The 20,429-nt window shown below is 34.2% G+C and overlaps 5 protein-coding genes across 7 annotated transcripts; 3 read left to right on the top strand and 2 right to left on the bottom strand.

Moving 5' to 3' along the window:
• Nucleotides 1–3,429: 3,429 nt before the first annotated feature.
• Nucleotides 3,430–5,130, top strand: LOC140891735 (pirin-like protein). The gene is made up of 6 exons (XM_073300356.1): nucleotides 3,430–3,572; nucleotides 3,684–3,733; nucleotides 3,837–3,875; nucleotides 3,961–3,989; nucleotides 4,316–4,482; nucleotides 4,562–5,130. Exons 1-6 carry the CDS (start codon nucleotides 3,472–3,474, stop codon nucleotides 5,064–5,066), a joined length of 891 nt encoding a protein of 296 aa, XP_073156457.1. The 5' UTR covers nucleotides 3,430–3,471; the 3' UTR covers nucleotides 5,067–5,130.
• Nucleotides 5,131–6,489: 1,359 nt separating this feature from the next.
• On the top strand, nucleotides 6,490–9,906 carry LOC140889207 (beta-1,2-xylosyltransferase). 2 transcript variants are annotated; one of them, XM_073296912.1, is made up of 4 exons: nucleotides 6,490–7,222; nucleotides 8,040–8,189; nucleotides 8,293–8,640; nucleotides 8,767–9,906. In XM_073296912.1, exons 1-4 carry the CDS (start codon nucleotides 6,569–6,571, stop codon nucleotides 9,013–9,015), a joined length of 1,401 nt encoding a protein of 466 aa, XP_073153013.1. In that variant the 5' UTR covers nucleotides 6,490–6,568; the 3' UTR covers nucleotides 9,016–9,906. The 2 variants fall into 2 exon arrangements, with proteins under 2 accessions (XP_073153013.1, XP_073153012.1); XM_073296911.1 differs by having other exon boundaries at nucleotides 6,491–7,222; nucleotides 8,293–9,902.
• Nucleotides 9,907–11,266: 1,360 nt separating this feature from the next.
• Nucleotides 11,267–14,952, top strand: LOC140886490 (putative MO25-like protein At5g47540). Of its 2 annotated transcripts, none has more exons than XM_073293081.1 (11): nucleotides 11,267–11,720; nucleotides 12,241–12,402; nucleotides 12,559–12,677; nucleotides 12,995–13,069; nucleotides 13,187–13,280; nucleotides 13,891–13,950; nucleotides 14,055–14,123; nucleotides 14,232–14,330; nucleotides 14,408–14,452; nucleotides 14,550–14,652; nucleotides 14,728–14,952. In XM_073293081.1, the coding sequence occupies exons 1-11, from the start codon at nucleotides 11,466–11,468 to the stop codon at nucleotides 14,835–14,837; spliced, it is 1,191 nt and encodes a 396-aa protein (XP_073149182.1). In that variant the 5' UTR covers nucleotides 11,267–11,465; the 3' UTR covers nucleotides 14,838–14,952. The 2 variants fall into 2 exon arrangements, with proteins under 2 accessions (XP_073149182.1, XP_073149183.1); XM_073293082.1 differs by having other exon boundaries at nucleotides 14,550–14,610.
• Nucleotides 14,953–15,048: 96 nt separating this feature from the next.
• LOC140886491 (small ribosomal subunit protein eS8-like) lies at nucleotides 15,049–17,156 on the bottom strand. The gene is made up of 5 exons (XM_073293084.1): nucleotides 17,031–17,156; nucleotides 16,871–16,943; nucleotides 15,988–16,315; nucleotides 15,678–15,847; nucleotides 15,049–15,345 (listed from the first exon to the last, which is right to left on the bottom strand). Exons 1-5 carry the CDS (start codon nucleotides 17,032–17,034, stop codon nucleotides 15,264–15,266), a joined length of 657 nt encoding a protein of 218 aa, XP_073149185.1. The 5' UTR covers nucleotides 17,035–17,156; the 3' UTR covers nucleotides 15,049–15,263.
• Nucleotides 17,157–18,712: 1,556 nt separating this feature from the next.
• LOC140893576 (uncharacterized) lies at nucleotides 18,713–19,706 on the bottom strand. Its single transcript, XM_073302657.1, has 4 exons — nucleotides 19,419–19,706; nucleotides 19,294–19,343; nucleotides 19,127–19,211; nucleotides 18,713–18,936 (listed from the first exon to the last, which is right to left on the bottom strand). The coding sequence occupies exons 1-4, from the start codon at nucleotides 19,600–19,602 to the stop codon at nucleotides 18,890–18,892; spliced, it is 366 nt and encodes a 121-aa protein (XP_073158758.1). The 5' UTR covers nucleotides 19,603–19,706; the 3' UTR covers nucleotides 18,713–18,889.
• Nucleotides 19,707–20,429: the final 723 nt, after the last annotated feature.

The following is a 20,429-nucleotide window of genomic DNA, read 5'->3' on the forward strand; positions in this document are numbered from 1 at the left end:
CCTTACAGATAATATTGTATTCACTTCAACAAATTCTGACCCAATAACTCTCCTTTATTGAAGAACATTTATCTCGCATAATTTTATTAATGATTTAAAATTATGATTTTGACATTTCTTAAAAAACTTATGGCGACAATTGCCCTCAATTTTTGTAAGTGTTTTTGGAGATTTTTCTAAATGTTAATTTTAATTTATATATGACTTTTAAAGAGTTGCGAATAAAATTCATTAAATTTGAATCGTATTTTATTATAAGCATTAATTTTTAAACAATATTTATGTTTTATAATTTTTAATTTCATTTTTTTTCCGTATTTTGTGTATTTGTGAAAATTTCCAATTTCAATCATTCATATGTATTATAACAAGATAAATGACTTTCGATACAAAATATTCAAAATAAATAATAATAATAATTATAATAAAAATTATTATTATTATTTTGTTATTATTGTTATTATTATTATTATTATTATTATTATTATTATTATTATATAAATGCATTGTTGATGATCATGTTCATACTCAAATTTAGATAATTGTAAGAGTAAATGTTACATATGTTAAGGATCACAAGAAACTCCCTGATATTATTATTATTTTTATATGGATCTGGTCAACGTGTCACATAATAGCTAACGATAGTGTTGTCATTTTACAAAAAAAAAATAAATAAATAAGTTAGGAAAACAAATTTTCTCATAACACTTTTTTTTTTTTGGAAAGTACAAGTACAACATTACAAGTAATTAATTACAACGACGTAATGAAAACTACCCGTAGAACCGACGGGTGCTCAAGCCTGAGACTTCCTTATCTCGGACAAAAAACTACTTAAATCTATCTAAATAAATTAAAAAAATTATCTGCAATCAGCGAAAATCGAACCTGAAATCAATTTATCTAGGGGCTTCACCCTTAACCATTAGATAAAAAGATCATTGGTAGAACACTCAATTTTACTGTGTAGCATCTTTGATTTTTTTTTTTAAATAATACAAAATTAAACACTTCATATTTTGCTTTTCATCCACCTTTGTACAATCTTTAAAGAATCAATTCAAATAAGTAAACCAAAAAACCAAAACATTGCTATATGTATTGGATAATCGTTATTAATTATAAAACTAAATTGCATCAAACTTTCGTAACCAATAGATCATCAAATATGCCTCAATCCAACACGTTAATTTGAATGAATGTCTACAATTTCTACACGTTTTCATATATTCCAATGTGTATATTATCCGATAACGATCTTTTTAATGACTAGTTTTTCGTGGAACTCCTTTTTTTCCCCACATTAACCTCTTTCATATATAATATTTTTTTATAGAAAATTAAAGCTAAATATAATAATAATAACTTGTAAAAATATCTTGAAACAAAATATATATTATAAATCAGCCTCCGAAATTATTATATGGACAACAAATGGGATGACGCAGCAGTGATACGTATATCGGTCATCTCATCTAGGCTAAGACCCTTTATTAATTATATAAACTATTTTATTTTTTTTGGAAGAATTCTATATTATTTTGAATTGGGAAAGTGATATATTTAACAAAATATAAATAAAATATAGTAATAGTTGGGATAAATTGATCTCATGGAAATATGGGCTTAAATTTAATTTAATTGTCAGCATGGTTGAAGGAGGCCAGGTGCATATATCTCGATAAATTGTATCCTACTTTTAGGATAATATATTTAATCGCCTATTGTTGAGAAAAAAAAAAAGTATAAGACAATGTTTTAAGGATAGCATTCGTAATACTCGTGACAAGTAAACTTCATTAATATATATAAATATATTAAAATATGAGATTTTCCATAAATTTATTAATAATAAATCTGATTTAAAATTATTTTGGTGAGATGACGTCATGCTTGTTGAACAATGGCATCACACTAAAGATTTCTTCTCCAATGCGCTTAGTCAGACGCGAGCATGAATATTTGAAAGCCGGTTTGGACTTTAGGGTTTTTCTACTCACTAATTAATTAATAGCATGTTGGACATTTAATTTCCAATTGAAATTCAATTAATTGTGACATCAACTAGTACAATTTTTTTTATGACTACCACTAGCCGAAAATTACTTAGATGTATTAAACAACGAGAAAATAATTGTTTTGGTTTACTATCATTTTCCGGTTTTGCGTTTTTTAGGTTTTAAATTAAATATTTTCGGGTTTTGCGTTTTTTAGGTTTTAAATTAAATATTTAATTATGGTGCACTGATTTTAATTTTTTTGTCCCTTAATTATTAATGGTTGGTTTCGGTCACATTTCTTCGACGTGCTAACATGACGTAAAAAAATACTAACATAAAACAAAAAAAATGTTAATATATCATAGAAAATTGTTGGCTCGTTAGATATCGCAACCACAATTCAACTAAAAATAGTTGGCTACTAAAATTTAGTATATATCAAAATCAAAATTTTGAAATTTTAAGGGAGTAAATTAAAATCTAAAATTAAACAAATCGACGGTGGGAAAAATTTGATCAAGTTTTAGATTTTAAATATTCATGAAAAGATAGAGAAACTTATTTGATGAGAGAACATCATAAATCATATATATAAATGAAACACTAAATGTGATAGAAAAGTTTGCATTACATACGTTCAACGATACTATATGTACATCAATATTTATACATTATATCACAACAAATTCAATATAAAAATTTCATTTTTCGTAATTTGACGATGAATTAAATACAAAATTTCACATATATAGTAAAATATCATTATATAATTGGTGTAGACATCAATGTACGATACATTGAATATCTCTTTAGCATTATTCGGAACTTGCATGATTTGAACTTTTCCTCCGGTTATTTTTTCTTTGGGCAACAAATTAGATCTCTCGAATGTCAATTTATTCAATACATGATATCGCTTATAATAGCAAATGCATAGTAGCTAGAATGCCATTTGGTGTGTCTAAACGAAAGATTAGGTTACGAGCATTTTTTTTTTTATGTTAACATGTCGTACACTACTTATTCAATGCAATTTATTTGACAAACGTGATTTACGTTATGTTTGTATTAATATTTAGTCCAAAAATTTTTCTACTACACATTAAAAATAACGGCAACTGTTTCTCTGTCATACAAAAAAAATACATTTTACACAGTAAAATACTTTATTTTTTTGGAAAGAAAATCATTTAGAACTTAGGTAGTAATAAATATTAAATTAAAATTGAAAATTATAAAAGTTAGTAATAAGATGACATCCAGATAACGTCATGGTGACGCCAAATGTTCCTGGATCACAAGGAACCTCGCAAGTGGGACCCACTTTCTTTCCTTTGACCATCAACGGATTCAAGTTTCCTGATTCCCTCTCCCTTCCACTATATAAACACACCTCAATTTCACGAAACCTTCACACACAAAAAAACAAAAAAACACAGAGACAAAAGCAAAAATACAAGAAACAGACATGTCAAACGTTGTCATGGATCCTCGGCCCGTCGCCAGAAAATTCCTGGCCAGGCCCCAACAAGAAGGCGTCGGTGCTGTTGTCAGAAGAAGCATCGGAAGGTAAACAAAAACAAAACAGATACCCATTTTTTGTTTCCTTGAAAAGGACAGTTTTATATTGCGGGTGGTTTTGTTTTAAAAGTTGTCTTTTTTCTTGTTTTTTTTCCGCAGATATGAGCTGAAACATTTCGACCCTTTTCTTCTTTTGGATGAATTCTCAGGTGGGTTTTGTCTCAATTTTTCCCGTGTGTTTTGATTAAATATGGATGTTAAGATCAAGATTGTTAATGTGGCTTGTTTTGTTTTGTTTTTGAATGAATACAGTGTCTTCTCCTGCTGGATTTCCCGATCACCCGCACAGAGGTTCGATATCGACGTTTAAATCGAAGTTCGATCATAGTAATCCATCTGTCAAGTGTTTAAGATTTGTTTATGTACCATTTTACAGGATTCGAGACAGTCACCTACATGCTTCAGGTAACAAAAGCCTACACTTGAACCAACCTCCTCTGTTTTGTGCAGTTTATACAATATTAACAGATTCTGATGGTGGGACTACTTGGTGTATTCAAGGGATAAAATAAAAAAAAAATTCTTATAAAATTTGTATTATTTTCTTTAAATGTCCACAAATTAGGTAAACATGCTGCATCATGTGTCCTAGAGCCTGAAACATCTTAAGAAAAGCATCAACAAATTTTAAACTACTATATGGCCGGCTAATTAATATTTGTGTGATTAGTTGTTGTGATTTGTGAATGAAAGAAATCGCGAAAACGACGTTTGATTCATGTGTCGTTCAGGGAGCGGTGACGCACGAAGACTTCGAGGGGCACAAAGGCACCATTGAAGCCGGTGACTTGCAATGGATGACCGCGGGGAGGGGAATAGTTCACTCCGAAATGCCTGCGTCACAAGGAACTCAGAAAGGATTGCAGCTGTGGATTAACCTCTCCTCCGGATACAAAATGTGAGTCGCCCTGTTTTGCGAATTCACGCGGATTTGATTTGATGTATTTCGAAACCAATCATGTTTACTTTGCCCACAGGATAGAGCCAAGGTATCAAGAAATGAACAGTGAGGATATTCAAGAAGCCACAAAGGATGGAGTCAAGGTTAGAGTTATAGCAGGGGAAGCACTGGGAGTTAAGTCACCAATATACACCAGGACCCCTACAATGTACTTGGACTTCACTCTCAAGCCCGGAGCTCGTATCCTACAACACATACCCGCGTCTTGGAACGCGTTTGTGTACGTTCTAGAGGGCGAGGGCGTATTTGGAAATCCATGGTCTTCGCCCGTGCCAGGACACCACCTTCTACTTCTCGGGCAGGGCGACGGCTTGGATGCCTACAACAAGTCCTCGAAATCGTTACGGTTCATTTTGGTTGGAGGTGAGCCATTGGGAGAGCCTGTTGTGCAATATGGACCATTTGTGATGAATACTCAAGAACAGATAGACCAGACTATTGAAGACTATGAGAATTACACCAATGGATTTGAGAAAGCAAGATACTGGAATTCAGAATCCACTATTGGATTTGGTCATTAGTTTTTAGTTTTATTTGTATTTTTTTGTCCCTTGTGCATTAGCCAATAAGATTTGTGTTATCGAATATTTTTACATACATGAATATTTTATGTTTTAACTTTTTTCGATCGAGACATCAACTATGTGGATAAAGTCTAACGCAAGAAATTATACACACAATAATAATTCAAGAACATCAGAAGTTAGAAGTACACACACAATTTTTAGAGTTGTAGGAGCGAGAGGTGCGGCTTTTGAATCATAATTCTCTACTACACTTCCTCCTACATGTTTAAATTAGATAAATAAATAAGTTATACTCCCTCCGTCCCAATTATATTCTTCACGTTTTCATTTTTGTTTGTTCCAAATATATAGTCATATATCATATTTAGTAATATTTTTTTTACATTTTTTTATTAATATACCCCTATTAACTACACCTTGAAAATTATGCAATTATTTTTTAATACATTGAATAGGGATAAAATATGAAGTTTATATAAAATTTGATTTCTCAATACATTTTTCTTAATCTGTGTGAAAATACAAAGATGACAATATATTATATATATGGGACGGAGGGAGTATAATCTATTACTCAAATTACCAATTAATATCTTTTTCACTTCTTAACTTTATTACAATACAAGAATATCTTGCATTTATATAAATATTAAAATATAATAAAAATAATTGTTACTTTATGAACTACATTTATATACGAATTGAAGCGTATATTGAATTATTGATATATGAATTGAAACGTATAAAAAAATTGTTACTTTATGAATTACATTGATATATGAATTAAAAGTGGCAAAAAAATTATTATTTAATAATCAATATGTAATTAATTTTTATTATATCTCAAAATTTTCATAAACACTAAATATTAATTTTTATATTATTATTATTATTATTATTATTTTGTCACGTTTGAATTCAAATATCAACGTTTAATTATTAATTTTGTTTAATTAATATTTCCATTATTAATTATATATTAGTTATGTGTTTAAAAGTATAGTTTTTAATTAAAATAAATTTTATTTAAAGTAATAATTTTATTATTATTTTCATAAATACTAGATATTCTTATAATGTAATAAAAGCTAAAAAATGAAAGAGATATTAATTGTTAATTTCAATAATAGATTATATAACATATTTATTTTCTTAATTTAAAGATGAGGAGAAATTATAGGAGAGAGCGTAAAAGAGGATTGCAATTGATTTATTTGCCTAATTTAAACATATAAGAGGAATTGTCGGATGAAATGTATGAGATTATTGCAATTGCTACTTGTGTGCTAGAAATAGAAATTTGGTGACATTTATGTAACTTTGAACGATAGATATCAAAAAATTTGAAATCTTGATATCAGATTCGACATAAATATATTGGTCAAACTTGCCTAATCTAAGTGTAGTTAAAGTTGAATTTGGTTCAAGTAACGAATACAAGGAAACATGATCTACGCACATCTCAGAGAGAAGCACGCAGCTCCCTTCATACCAACATGAACGGCAAAAAGCTCAAGATTCTGCTCTTTCTCTTCGGATTAAACTTCCTCTCTCTTTACTTTTACTTCTCCGTTCACCCGGATCACCACCATCCGCCGCCGGTGCTTCTCTCCCCGCCGGGATATTCCCGGCCACGCCTCCCTCTGGCCGCAAAGCCTTGGCCAATATTACCCTCCTACCTCCCATGGTCTCACGGCCAAAATACGACGTCATTCAGGTCTTGCGAAGCTTATTTCGGTAACGGGTACACTCAGAGAGTCGACCCTTTGAAACCCACTTCAGATCCCGGACGGAAAGTCTCCCCATCCGGGGGCGCTGGTGGGTGGTTCAGGTGTTTTTACAGCGCGACTTTGGGGAGTTCGATATGTGAAGGAGGAAGAATCCGGATGGTTTTGGGTAGGATTTCGATGTCCGACGGGGGCGAGAAGTTGGAGAGTGTGATAGGGAGAGGGGAAGATGAAGAGTTGCCGCATTTTAAGGATGGGGCTTTCCAGATTGAGGTTGGTGATAGATCAAGAAGTGGAGAGAAGCTGGTGGATGAGGAATTTTTGGATAGATATTTACCAGAAGGTGCTGTGCATAGGCATACCATGCGTGGATTGATCGATTCGATCCGGTTAGTTGACGCCACTGAATTTACTTGCTCCGAGGTTAGTTTGTCTTGTTTTTTGGTATCTGTTTGATATCTGAAGTTTTGATCTTTGGAATTGAATTGGTAGCTTTGGGTATGATCCAGGTGGTATCTTGATCACTTTTTGGATTCTAATTTGTGTTCGTTAAATAATACTGATGATTGGATTATCGAAGATAAGGAAACTAGAATCTTCTTGTTCTTGTATGGAAAGTATTTGAATGAGATATGCAGGATTCTCCGGCTAATCTGGAAATCAGTCTAAGGGCATTTTGCTCCAGTCTATCGGATTTTGGTAGTATATCCACTAGTGAATTCTATATTTGTATGAAATTTTATTTTATTCGAAGAGATTTCAGTAGACATCCAGGTTACATGGAGTTAAATTTGTTCCATTAGCTGCTGATGGCTTGAGAAAGGTCCAGTCTTTCTCTGTGTTACTCGAGTTTCAAAAGCAAATTGAAAAATAACATGGAATGGGTAAATAAACTAAATAGCTTTTCGATGGTCATGAAACATATGGGACAGAGTTGTGGTGCAAATAGCCTAAAAATCCTGTTGTCATGCAGTAAACTCTGAAGAATGAAATGATCTGGACTGGTGTTGTGGATGGAGAGTCTTATCCATGCTCGAAAAACATGCAAGATTAAAAGTTTATTTGGCTGGCTAAGTTATTTTTTGTGGATTCTTCATAAAACTTTTGTTTGGGTTTTGCTTACCTATGAGATGATGTATCCCTCTTCAACTTTATAATAGGATCAGGATCTATTTATCTCGCCCATGTCATTCTTGCCATTAGATTTGTTTTAACATTTGCCAATTATTTATTTTTTTAGTGGATTGAGGAGCCAACACTTTTAGTCACACGCTTTGAATACGCCAACGTATTTCATACCTTTACGGATTGGTATAGTGCATATGTGGCTTCCAGGGTTACCGGTTTGCCTAGCAGACCACGCTTGGTTTTTGTAGATGGCCACTGTCAGGTTTACCTTCTTGGTTTTTCCATATTAGGCAAATTTCTTATTGTGTTATACGCTTTAGTTTTGCATGATAAATAAACCATTGCTATATTCTTTGACAAATCAGACTCGCTTGGAAGAAACATGGACAGCTTTATTTTCAAGCCTTGCTTACGCTAAGAATCTAAGTGGCCCTGTTTGTTTCCGCCACGTTATTCTAGCACCATTGGGATATGAAACTTCTCTCTTTAAGGGTCTTTCTGAAAATATTAATTGCCAAGGGGCTTCTGCGCATGATCTTTGGCAAAAACCGGATGATCGGAAAACAGCTCGATTGTCTGAGTTTGGTGAGATGTTAAGGGCAGCCTTTGGGCTTCCACTGGATAGACATCATATTCATAGGTCAGGCTCGGATCACAATATCCTCTTTGTCCGTCGAGAGGATTATCTTGCTCATCCCCGTCATGGCGGCAAGGTACAAACTAGACTTAGTAACGAACAAGAAGTGTATGATGCAGTAAAATTATGGGCTTTCAACCATTCCAACTGTAAATTAAATGTCATTAATGGGTTATTTGCTCACATGAACATGAAAGAGCAGGTTCGAGCCATCCAAGATTCTTCTGTCATAATTGGTGCTCATGGGGCAGGTCTCACCCATATTATTTCTGCCACATCTGGAACTGTGATTTTAGAGATAATTAGTAGTGAATATAGGCGCCCACATTTTGCGTTGATTGCTCAGTGGAAAGGGTTGGAGTACCATGCCATAAATCTTGATGGGTCGTATGCTGAGCCTAGACTAGTTATCAATGAACTGAGTAGCATTTTGACGAGTCTTGGGTGCTGATGCTGTCATGCATTCGAAATTTGGTTTTTCTTCTTCAAGCCAATTCAAAGGTATGACAGGTTTCAAAACATTTTCCAGACATGATTATTGAGTAGGCATGCATGCAGAGCTGTGGCAAAAGATCGGCAGTGGCGTCGTCTCATTTTTCTTAGGCTGTTCTGCTCTATTGCTCTTTCCTTGTCCCTGTTGCGCTTTAGGAGGCTGGTTCACAGCTACAACCTTTGTAACTTCATGATATACCCATGGACTCGGAGGATTCCCAATTTTACTTGTCAATAAGCTATTCAACCATCTCCCGTGAGGCGGTAAGGGGAATCACCTGGGCACCAAATGACTGTAATACCATCATCTGGTCACAGCATGCGACATCACACTTTATTTTCGGATAGACGGGCAGCTTGAATGGCGAGCTCGATAGAGAGCAAGATTTGTGTCTTGTTTTTCTTTTGGAGATAGATGTTTAAACTTGCACACGAGAAACCATTACATGAACGACGAGAAGCTGTGACTTTTGCAGTAAAATATGTGTGTACTCTCTTCTGTTAACAGAGGTGTATTTCTGCCTTAAAGAGACCCTATGAACATGAAGGACCACCAAGATTGCATGCGAATCCGCTTTAAGGGCCATAAACATGACCTCCGAACATCTGGGATGGGCGCTCGGTCCGGCGGTCTCGACCCAAATCGATCCGGTGTGGGTTCGAGTTTATTTGAATAATTCATGTTACATATAAAAATAAATTAATATTTTTTATATTTTAAATTGAAAAGAAAAGTTGAAAAAGGGTAGTTATAAATAGTAAATAATAAATTTACTGAAATATAAAAAGTTATTTTGTCCAATATTAAAATGATAAGAATGTTATCATAAGGGATCCAAATATTATTATATAGCGTAGATATATAACTGATAACATGTGTTGCGACAACGACCATATTTACTTTCAACCTTGTTTAGTTTTATGGTATAATAATGTTTTTTAACATACGGTTTTAGGAAAAATAAAAAATAAATTCAAGTGATTCATTATATATCCTAATAGAACTTGTAAATTGCCCATTTAAGTTTAGAATTATGTAATTTGATAATTGAGTTGTTTTGTTTCAGTTTAATTTATTTTTGGTAAGGTTATATATACATGTATATATATAGTTTTGCTAATGGTGTGAGTTATAAATTAAATTAAATTAAATTGTTTAAGAACATACACAAATTATTTTTTAATCAAAAGTAAATTAGTCATACAAATTTAATGAATCGAGATATATATAAATAGGAACAAAATAATTTATATTTATTTATTAATAGCTTATATAAAAAAAATATTTATTTTATCAAATACGTTTTAAACAATATGTTATGTTATGACGTACATAAAATCATAATCAAACCATGATAAAATAATTCAAATTATGGTTCGATTTTATTTTCGATTTGAAACCATAATATGTACGCCCCTAGTTAAAAGCAAAGAGGTGGCAAGATGCATGAAAAGTGAAAACTATTGTTGGGCAAAAAAAAAGGGCCATCTAATTTTATTCTTGTGACTTCAGAAGTTTCACATTGTTCTCTTAATTGCCACTCCCTTTTCTTCCACCAACCCAACTGACTCATTAATTAATTACTTTCGAGGATATACGCGAATAGGTCCGAAATTTTTATTTTATATATATTTTTATATGGAAAAAGTATGATTTTTTTTTTTTTGAAGAAAAATACTGCATAAACTTTGTGAACCAAAATTAATCAATTCACAATTTAATTGTGCAGATATATATTTTTTAAATTAAAAAAATCAACATTGTTAAAATCTAGAATTTTTTTCCCTAAATAAAATCCATTAAATTGATTGAAGAGAACTAAGTTTTAGTAAAATAAATGAGTTTACAAAATTATAAAAGAAAAACAAATCAAACCATTGGATGAGTCGACAAATATTCATCTCACAAAATTGATAAGTAAAAACATCTCATGAGTCATAACATTTTTTATGACCTCGATCCTCTGAAAAGAAAAAAGAAATAGGGGCAATAAAATTTATATCCTTTAACCGCAAATGAATTGAGTAAAATTTGATTTTTTTTGCGCTTTGAAAAAAGGTTTTTAATAAATTAATAAATACATTAATCATATAATATTAAGACATGCAAAACTAATCTTAATATGATAATAAGACCCCAAAGAATATAGGAGACAATATAAGAGTTCTCCCAGAATCCTACGAATTTGTAGTTTCCTTCTTCTCTCTTTCGCATTTGGACAAGGACTCGAATTCTTCGATAACCCAATATATCACACCAGAATATAATCCTTACATGGGATCGCTCAATATTCTCCCAATCCCGTCTTTGATCCCTCGTGATCTTGAATCTTGATACGTGAAAACTCCGATCAAAACAGAGAAACGTCGTTGGTTTTTGGAGAGAATATCATATAATATATTATACAGATGATGATGTCGGGGGAATCTCACTCTTTTGCTGTGAACAAGGAAGAGATCATTAATGATCAGCCTCTGAGGAGGTCCGTTTCTTCTTTGAATTTCAAGAAGCTTGTTCCCAAGCTTTTACGTAGCGGTTCCATGAAAAACCTCTTTAAACCCAAGAAACCTCGGACTCCCGTCGACCTCGTACGTCTCACCAGGGAATTGCTCTTGTACGTCGATTCGGGAGCCGACGCAGGCAGGTCTAGACGAGATGAAAAGGTGGTTTTTTTTTTGTGATCCTAGCTAGCTAAGACACGTCCATTATGTTTGGTGTGTGTTCTTGCGCATGCATGTGGTGGCTTTTTTTTTTTTTTATGACACAAATTTTTCTGCTGCTTTGAGTTTGAACTTCTGATGTACTGAGGATTGTGTTAATTTAAAAGTTGTATTGTTAACTTTGGTTCCTTTTTTATGTCCCCTTTTTCCATTGGTGTTGATTCCTCCCGAGTGAAAAAAAGGCGAATTTAACTGAAGTAGCAGAGAAGTTTATAAACAGATTCAGATACATATTGGCTTTGGAGTTTTAAAAGACAAATCCAACTGAAGTAGCAGAGAAGTTGATAAAAAGAATCAGATATATATTGATTGGTTTTGGAGTTTAACAGAAATTTGAATGGAACAGCCTTGTTTCTTGATATATCTTGATTGTTGCACACTCAGGAATTAATATACCATGATGGGTTTTGTAATTTTGAGCTTCTAATCACCTCAGAATTAAATTCCGGCCTTTAAATTTCAGTTGGAGCAGTTAGATGCACTTATCAGGGAGATGAAGGGGATTCTTTACGGAGTAGAAGATGCAGAACCTGTTGCCGAATCTTGTGCGCAATTGACTCAAGAGTTCTTTAGTGATGACACCCTACGACTCCTCATTTCGTGTCTCCCTAAATTGAACTTTGAGGCAAGCACCATGATTTGATATTTTATTTAGGTTCTTTTCGGCGGAAGATATCTTCTTTCTGAATTTTCCCTTTAAAAAAAATATCGAAAGAGATTGGATGTACGCTAGTTACTTTGTTGTTTGAACATATAATTGACAAGTTCGTTTTCTTTATAGACTCGCAAAGATGCTGCTCAAATTGTTGCGAATTTGCAAAGACAACAGGTTCAGTCCCGATTGATTGCTTCTGATTACTTGGAAGCCAATCTTGATCTTATTGATCAATTGATAACTGGGTGAGATCTTTTTTTCTGACTTTGATTTTTAACTCATCTATATGCATATAGTCTTTTTTGTTACTATACTTGCACAAATTTGACTCATGTACAATGGAGACTAAGGGAAACGCAGTCCTGCATGATAAATTCGGTTTCCATTTAGTAAAATGGCTGATGACAGGAAGTGTAATCTTGTTCAGAAATATTTCGTTCTCGCAGAGGTTAATCTAATGTTGTGAAATGAGAGATATTGTGTTTATGTATAACATGTTTAGGTAAGAACACCTTTGTTGATTCATACAGGAGGGACTAATTCTCTTTAGTATATTCTACAGGTACGAGGATTTTGCCATTGCTTTGCATTTTGGAGCAATATTAAGGGAGTGCATACGACATCAAGTTGTTGCTAGGTAAATCAGATTACATACCAGGAAATGTACTTACATGTTATCCAATAAATGTTGGCGATTTAATCCGATCCACAAGCATAATAAGACGCATTTCTCTGTCTCCCTTCTCACGTGCAGGTATGTGTTGAAATCACAGCATGTGAAGAAGTTCTTCGATTACATGCAACTCCCTACTTTTGATGTTGCTTCAGATGTTGCAGCTACCTTCAAGGTTGTTTATGGTTCTCTTTTTCCAGTCACTCGAAAAGTAGTGTTTCTCCTTTTTATCACCTTTTCTTTATCTATCTTCATTCTTCAATATAATTTACATGCCCAATTTGTTAGCCAAAACGTAAACACGAAATATACAGCAGACAATTGATACGGTTATAGAATACAGAAGGATGAACGAAACCAGTATGCTGCACAAAATACCAACACTGTGTAGGTAAAAACAGTTAGGAAACCGGAAACTAAACCGAGGCATGCACAAATGTACAATGTCCTCGAAACATATTCGTCCCCTCCGATATGTGCATTGAGAATCAAGATGGGCGAATGTTTCTAAGGATACAACAGGTGAAGCTGTAACGACCTAGCACAAATTACTACACCGACAAACTGAAATACCTGAACTTTAACACGAGCTGAAAGTACTAGGACGGGAGAAGAGGAAGAGAGAAGGGTGGTGCGTTTTTAGGACTTGGGACAGTCGGAGCTTATTGATATGCACCAGATGGATGGCATGTTGAAAATACTACAAAAATATGCCTGTTTAGGCCTTTTTTCGTGCATTCTTGTATGTATCATATATCTGATGCGGTTTCTGTAATATCTTGCAGGAGCTTATGACAAGGCACAAGTCTACAGTAGCAGAATTTCTGGCTGCAAATCACGTCTGGGTAAGATCCGATACTTGTGACGCGGACATGATTGTTCTCTTTTCGCAACTTGGTTCCATAATTTAACTCCCTTCACGTGTAACTATCTGAATCTTTTCCCCTAGTTTTTTGCTGATTTCAACTCGAAGTTGTTGGTATCTTCAAATTACATGACCAGACGATACGCTGTCAAGGTATACACTGAGTGCATGAAAATCTCTCCTGTTTGATTATAGTTTGCTTGTTAATGTCCAAATTCCATGGAACTGACAGTGTCTGTGTATATCCCTTCAAATTTTCAGCTTCTGGGAGATATTTTGCTGGATCGTTCAAATACTGGAGTGATGCTAAGCTATGTCAGCTCCAAGGATAACATGAGAGTTCTAATGAACCTGCTAAGGGTAAATACTTAGGGTATTCCTTTCTTGTTACCAACTTTTATGCGCTTTTCCTTTCTTATCTACGTTTACTGTTGCAGGAATCACACAAGAGCATACAGCTCGATGCATTCCGCGTGTTCAAGGTTACACCAGACTAGACTTCTAGCAATTTGTCGAACCTGTACGACACTTAACTTGTTCGATATATTTTTAACACGTATTTACGTTTCCATGTTGCAGTTGTTTGTGTGTAACCAAATGAAACCTCCTGACATTACCAATATACTGTATGCAAATAAAAGTAAGCTACTGCGGTTCTTAGATGCCTTCAACATCGAAAAAGGTAGGGTGTTTCTCATCTCAGCTTCTACAACCACCAGAAGTTGGATCCTAAGGTCCACCTATTTTTGTTTTGCAGACGATGAATTGTTCGAGGCAGACAAGGCTCAAGTGATGAAAGAAATTGAGGAAATAAAGTCAACTCCCGTTACCTGTTCTGGAGTTCTGTTCAAACCAATAGTTGTATAATAAGATATATTCCTAATTTTTTTCAAGTTCACCTGTTTTTACCTAGTTTCATATACGGAAACAGTCAACAGATTCGTTATAAAGCATAAACTACATTAAGCAAAATTCTTTTGGATTCAAGTTTCTGAAGATTGTTTTGAGATTGGAGCCTGTCAAAAATGATGAATCCCAATTTCAGTTTTGAAACATGAATTAAAAATCGGGGCAAGAATAACTGCAACATAAGTATCTTATAGCAAGCCAAAAGATCGAAGCAACAAGCAACAGAAGAGAAAATTAACAAAATTCTCATAAGTCATAGGTATGGCAACTGAAACAACACAACTCTAGAAAACTGCAGTAAACTTCAGTTCAGCACATTGCAAAAGAGAACCAGAAAGATAAAAAAGTTCGGGAATGGGAGATTTCCAAGCAGATCGACGCAATTTAAGCACCACCAGCACCCTTTCCTTTCTTCCTCTGGATTTTCTTCAGGTAAAATTCCAGTTCCTTACCCTCCAAAATATATCTAACGAAGACAAAATTAAGTCAGACCAAAAAAATATTGAATGAATTGTGCAATCGGCACCTACATTTGGTGATTAATAAAACAAAGCAGTCCAATCAATCAGGACACATGAACATCCACTACACAGGAATAAATTTATAGCAAGTATGTGCATGTGATAGATACTCCTGTCGTGATAATTATTTCCCAAACATTGAAGTATGAACAAAACTTGTAATGTTAAGAAGCAATCAGACCGATGCCAGTTCTTGGTGCAATCAGAATTTCATTAAACATTTTCCACATGTGAACAGGAGACACAATACAAAACCACGCATGGATAACACACATACCCATCTGCTCTCCCACACTGGCCAGGGCGCGAGGAGATTGCAGCCAACAAACGGCCACCACTGAATTGTTCCTCAAGATGTGGGTCAATCTTGCGATCAGGTTGACGCTTTTCTATTTTTCTCGTAACATGATTGCTCTTCTTTCCCTCTTCAGGGGTAGCTTCAGTCTCCTAAAGACCAATTAAACAAAAATATTTGTCAATAAATATGATTCCGCAAATCTTGGGAAGTGAATTCATATTTTTCTGCAGGATATTTATTATTGATAGCACGTCAAATCCTAACAAAGGATATTATGACTTGATAATACCTCTGCTTCAGCCTTTGCAACAGTCTTCTTCTTGCGACCAATATCAACTCCATAATGTTGGAGATACCACTGCTTGAATGGAGCAGCATCCACTTGGATAATAGCACTCTTCACCAAGGTTTTGGTCCTGACCAACTCATTGTTTGATGCATTATAAGCAACATCCAGAATACGAGTCTTTCTTGTCACAGCTTCGCTACCCCATGAGAAGTTTCCAGTATCCAGCCTCAAAGCACGCCACTTCACATTACCCCCTCGAACCCTCACCCGGCGTACGGTCTTGTCACCCGACATCTTTGTGTTTGCTGGTTGTCGTCCAAGTTCATACCTGATAACATAGAATGCATCAATTTCTGATTCAGAGCAATTAAATTGGAACTTAAAATATATCTATCGATAATGCAGACATATGACATAGCATCTGATAGCGTAGACTTGTGGATTAAAAAGCACGGAGAAAATTTAACAAAAGTCGGACCTCGAAAAAAAATGCATCAGTTATACTACAGAAAACAGATACATTTTAACTTGCAAACGGGTTTATGATAATCAACAAAGCATACTGTGATTGTGAATCATAAAACAGAAACAAAGATGCAGCATACCAAAAAAAACATAGAATAAATCAAATTCTAATACTGCGCAATTAAATGAAACCAACACCTAACAGGCGCAAAGAGATAATCTTTTGTTCTTCAAGATCAAACACGCCTAAACTAGTGAACTTGTGATTGAAATTAACAAAAAAAAAAAAGAAAATAACTTCAGCAAACTAGAAAAAGAGAGAACACGCAACGCTCAATCGAGCACGCAATGAATCACACAAACGAGGCACAAATATATATCATTCATACATAAGAAAAAATTGGGAAAAAAGAATTACTTTCGCTTCTTTCTCCAAGCCTTCTTCTTTCCTCCAGTGGCACGCCTCTTGTGCATAGAATCCCGTGAAATACCTAAGAAAAAACAACATTTCAGTCACTTTCGCCGTGAAATAAACACGGAACACATTCCAACGATTATCCTACAAAAAAATGTTGTACCCATGATTGCCGACGGAAGGCCCTGCGGTCACGATCGATCCCCCAGGAGAGTGCAGAGGCGAAAACGGCGAGGTAGAGAAATGTGAGGCAAGTGGTTTGGGCTTTATCAAGGCTCACTCAAAACCCTAGCCACAGTTTCCAATTACAAATATACCCTTAGCTCTTGTTACGACGTCGTTGGTTTGTATGCATCTTTGTGTTATTGCATTTTAGTGTATTCAATTTTATATAATTATATTAAAGGCCCAAGAATGGATGGACTAATAGACCATTATTAAATTCAGTTAAATCAAAATAACCTATACAATTAATTTGAAATTTTGGTTCGGTTATTCGAGAATCTGAATTTTATTATTTTAAAAATAAATTGGCCAAGGTTAAATCGAACTGATTTCGGTTATTTTCATAAATATATATATACTAGCGTATGTTGCACACGATGTGTGTATATACATAAATTTTTTATGTTAATTAATTTTTATTTTATTTTTAGAATTCATACTATGAATTAGATATTCAAAAGTTTAATGGTGATAATTATCTAATCTAAATCTTTCAAAAAAATATCTAATATAAAAATTTAAAAATATAAACAAATATAGCGAGTGTCATTTTGGTAAATAATAATATTGTTTCTAATGACTAAAAAAAAAGGAGATTATATAAAATAACTAATTTGTCTAATAATTTTGATTTTGTTGGGAATTAAATAGGATACCATCTCAAGCTTAATCAATTAATTGAAAGTTAGTAAATTAGAGGGTCAATATAATAATAAGATATATATATACACACGTGAAAATCAAATTAATCCAACAGGTGTTTTTAGGGCCATAACTTAGTATTGAATCAGGCTTAAGATCACTTGAGTTATAATTCTAATAGCATGTTCTGGGCGTTATTCACATATTCCAATTTATTATTCTATTATTTATATATGATATATTTTTGTCATTTCGTCTCAAGAATAAAAAACATATCAAACTATTTTACTCTCATCTAATGAATTACTAGTAGTTACGCACAAGTGGTGTGTGTTCAATGTGATAAGGACTCAAAAGTTATTCAAGGAAAAAACCGATGAAAATGGTTTAGAATAACGGTTTTTTTCTGCAGTGATTCAAGAAAATAAGCAAATTTCTAAAGAAGGACGTGTATAAAATTAAAAAAAAAAACCAAATAACAACCTGAACTTCATGTGAAAAAAATGAAAATCGATCTCTTGAATAATTCAGCATCAATCAAATTTAGGCAAACAAAAAACATATTCTTAAAATAAGCATCCATCATATATGTATGTGTGTTTCACTCCAATCGATTCATTAATGTCCAAACAAAAAATTCTTTTGACTGGCAACATTTTGAAGGTTCTCCTTTCCAATATACTTCATGATTACTATTCTGAATGTGACTCATACTCCCCTAGACCCCAATTTAAAATCCAAATGAAGAACACATTTCGACACCTAAACAAACATGCAATTCAAATGCAAAAAGGATTCAAAAGGTTTAGGATTCTAACAGCAACAATGCACCAGCAGAGCAGTCTAGTGATGAACGTTAGCCACGGTGACCAACGAAGTATGAACATCATCGAACCAGAATGGAGGTTGTTCAGCACGAAATTGTTAGTACGTATGCACATGATCAAGAGCGTACTGCAAATTTATCCCTAACCAAAACGTACACGTAAAATATATTCGTTCGATCGTTGTAGCTTGTGGCTCATGTACTGATACAGAGTGATACTGCAGTTATCCTTTAAAGATATGCCTGTCTCAGTTTTATACAGCTTATAATCTTTGGACTAACAAGAAAAAAGATAATAAAAACATGCACGATGATTGGCATCTAACACTTTAACCAGTAAAGAACCTCCTCCACGATTGCCATGGCAAGAACCCACCTGCCATGATCAGCAAAAATAAAGAAAATGAACAAATAAGCAAGTAAATCCACTTGTCCATAAAGCGCAGCTCTCTCATACACTGCATGCAAGTTTATGACCCCAAAACAGGTTTGATTCATGCCAGGGCCAGCAGGGAGATGCAAGAAAATTAAAGAAACCGATGAGAGTAAGTGGTATATATGCATACCACAACCGGGGCATCGAAAGTAGTACTTGCTGTCCCTCAAGACCAGACCCGACCCTTTACACACATCACACTTCTTCTGTGCCACCTGCCATTTTTGGCATTCAAAGTTATTAAAAAAATGGAAGCTGTACATACATTCAATCACCACCAGATCGAGTTATACTTACAATCCTCTTGCTGAACTCAATCCCAGCGACAACGAAAGGCGTCACACCAGCTGCACGGTATATACATATGAATATTCATGTGAATTTTAAAGAAGAGCAAAAGAAGTAAAATCTTGTTTTATTACCCAGAGCGCCGATCACAATCTGCCAATCCGGCTGAGCTGGGTCTGAAGTAAGAACAGAAAGCTCGGTAACGGCCCTGATTTTCCGAGTTCTGGTGGTGAAGTGTGGTGCAGGCTTTGGAATGAAGCTTGTTTTTGAGGAATGGTGTGGGCTGGGGATGGATGAGAAGATCGGAGCCGCATTCATTTTCGGACAAGGACGACCGGAATTGTGGCCGCTGTTCAAGTTAGTTAAATCGGGTAGCAATTTTCAGCCAATAGAGTTGCTAAAGTCGAGATTGGTCCACGTCCAAGTGGGAGAATGATCGAACATCCATTTTTGATTAAAAAAAAAAAAAAAGCCAAATTCCATCGATTATTATTACTTTTTATAAATTAAAAAAAAAAAAAAAAAGTGCGAACCATTTTCAGGGGGAAAAAATCAATTAACTTTTGCAAGTTAATTTTTTTTTAAGAAAAAAAAAATTGATTCCATCGATTTGAATATCACCCTTGCTCAATATTTTGTTGATTTATAATTATTCTTATTATTAGGATGGAATTTATTTACTTTCAAATATATAAATTAAAATCAGAATTTTTGAGGGAAAACTTGCCAAACGCTATTATTGATTGCTATGACGAATTAATAGCGTAAGAGTCATAATGTGTGAACGAACTCATTGCTTGTTTGAGCATCCTCGTACATTTCCAAAAAAATTGGATTTAACATGCCAATGTCTGACCAAGTTGTAGTGTTCCACTCTATGCAATCAGTAATCACAACATGGCACGGTGAAAATCGTTAGAGTTCATATGGGATGTTGTCCTAAGAATACATCTAATGATGGACGTTTATCAATATGTGTGGCTCGCGCATTTTTCTGTGGACTCCAAGTGTAAGTATAAACTCTCACCTTAATATACACCCTTGAGATAAAAGCATTATGAAATTCTCCATTGTCTTGGTCACACGGGTTCCACATGAAACTGTGTAGGCCCCCATATGATCAAAAGCAACATAAACCAGTTACC

The sequence above is a fragment of the Henckelia pumila genome, chromosome 3, assembly GCF_033568475.1.
Source record: "Henckelia pumila isolate YLH828 chromosome 3, ASM3356847v2, whole genome shotgun sequence".
In the NCBI taxonomy this organism is placed as follows: Eukaryota; Viridiplantae; Streptophyta; class Magnoliopsida; order Lamiales; family Gesneriaceae; genus Henckelia; species Henckelia pumila.

Bases quoted from the DNA above. Each gene is read 5' to 3' on its own strand.
- LOC140891735 (XM_073300356.1), top strand. From the start codon at position 3,472: ATGTCAAACGTTGTCATGGATCCTCGGCCCGTCGCCAGAAAATTCCTG. The intron at 3,734-3,836 runs GTGGGTTTTGTC...GAATGAATACAG, and splicing joins TCTTTTGGATGAATTCTCAG to TGTCTTCTCCTGCTGGATTT. The intron at 3,876-3,960 runs GTTCGATATCGA...ACCATTTTACAG, and splicing joins TCCCGATCACCCGCACAGAG to GATTCGAGACAGTCACCTAC.
- LOC140889207 (XM_073296911.1), top strand. From the start codon at position 6,569: ATGAACGGCAAAAAGCTCAAGATTCTGCTCTTTCTCTTCGGATTAAAC. The intron at 7,223-8,039 runs GTTAGTTTGTCT...TTATTTTTTTAG, and splicing joins CTGAATTTACTTGCTCCGAG to TGGATTGAGGAGCCAACACT. The intron at 8,190-8,292 runs GTTTACCTTCTT...TTGACAAATCAG, and splicing joins TTGTAGATGGCCACTGTCAG to ACTCGCTTGGAAGAAACATG.
- LOC140886490 (XM_073293081.1), top strand. From the start codon at position 11,466: ATGATGATGTCGGGGGAATCTCACTCTTTTGCTGTGAACAAGGAAGAG. The intron at 13,070-13,186 runs GTAAATCAGATT...TCTCACGTGCAG, and splicing joins CGACATCAAGTTGTTGCTAG to GTATGTGTTGAAATCACAGC. The intron at 13,951-14,054 runs GTAAGATCCGAT...CTTTTCCCCTAG, and splicing joins TGGCTGCAAATCACGTCTGG to TTTTTTGCTGATTTCAACTC.
- LOC140886491 (XM_073293084.1), bottom strand. The intron at 16,316-16,870 runs GTAATTCTTTTT...CTATGTTATCAG, and splicing joins GCTTGGAGAAAGAAGCGAAA to GTATGAACTTGGACGACAAC. The intron at 15,346-15,677 runs GTATGTGTGTTA...TGTCTTCGTTAG, and splicing joins CAGTGTGGGAGAGCAGATGG to ATATATTTTGGAGGGTAAGG.
- LOC140893576 (XM_073302657.1), bottom strand. From the start codon at position 19,602: ATGAATGCGGCTCCGATCTTCTCATCCATCCCCAGCCCACACCATTCC. The intron at 19,212-19,293 runs GTAAGTATAACT...CAAAAATGGCAG, and splicing joins TTGAGTTCAGCAAGAGGATT to GTGGCACAGAAGAAGTGTGA. The intron at 18,937-19,126 runs GTATGCATATAT...TGATCATGGCAG, and splicing joins CTTTCGATGCCCCGGTTGTG to GTGGGTTCTTGCCATGGCAA.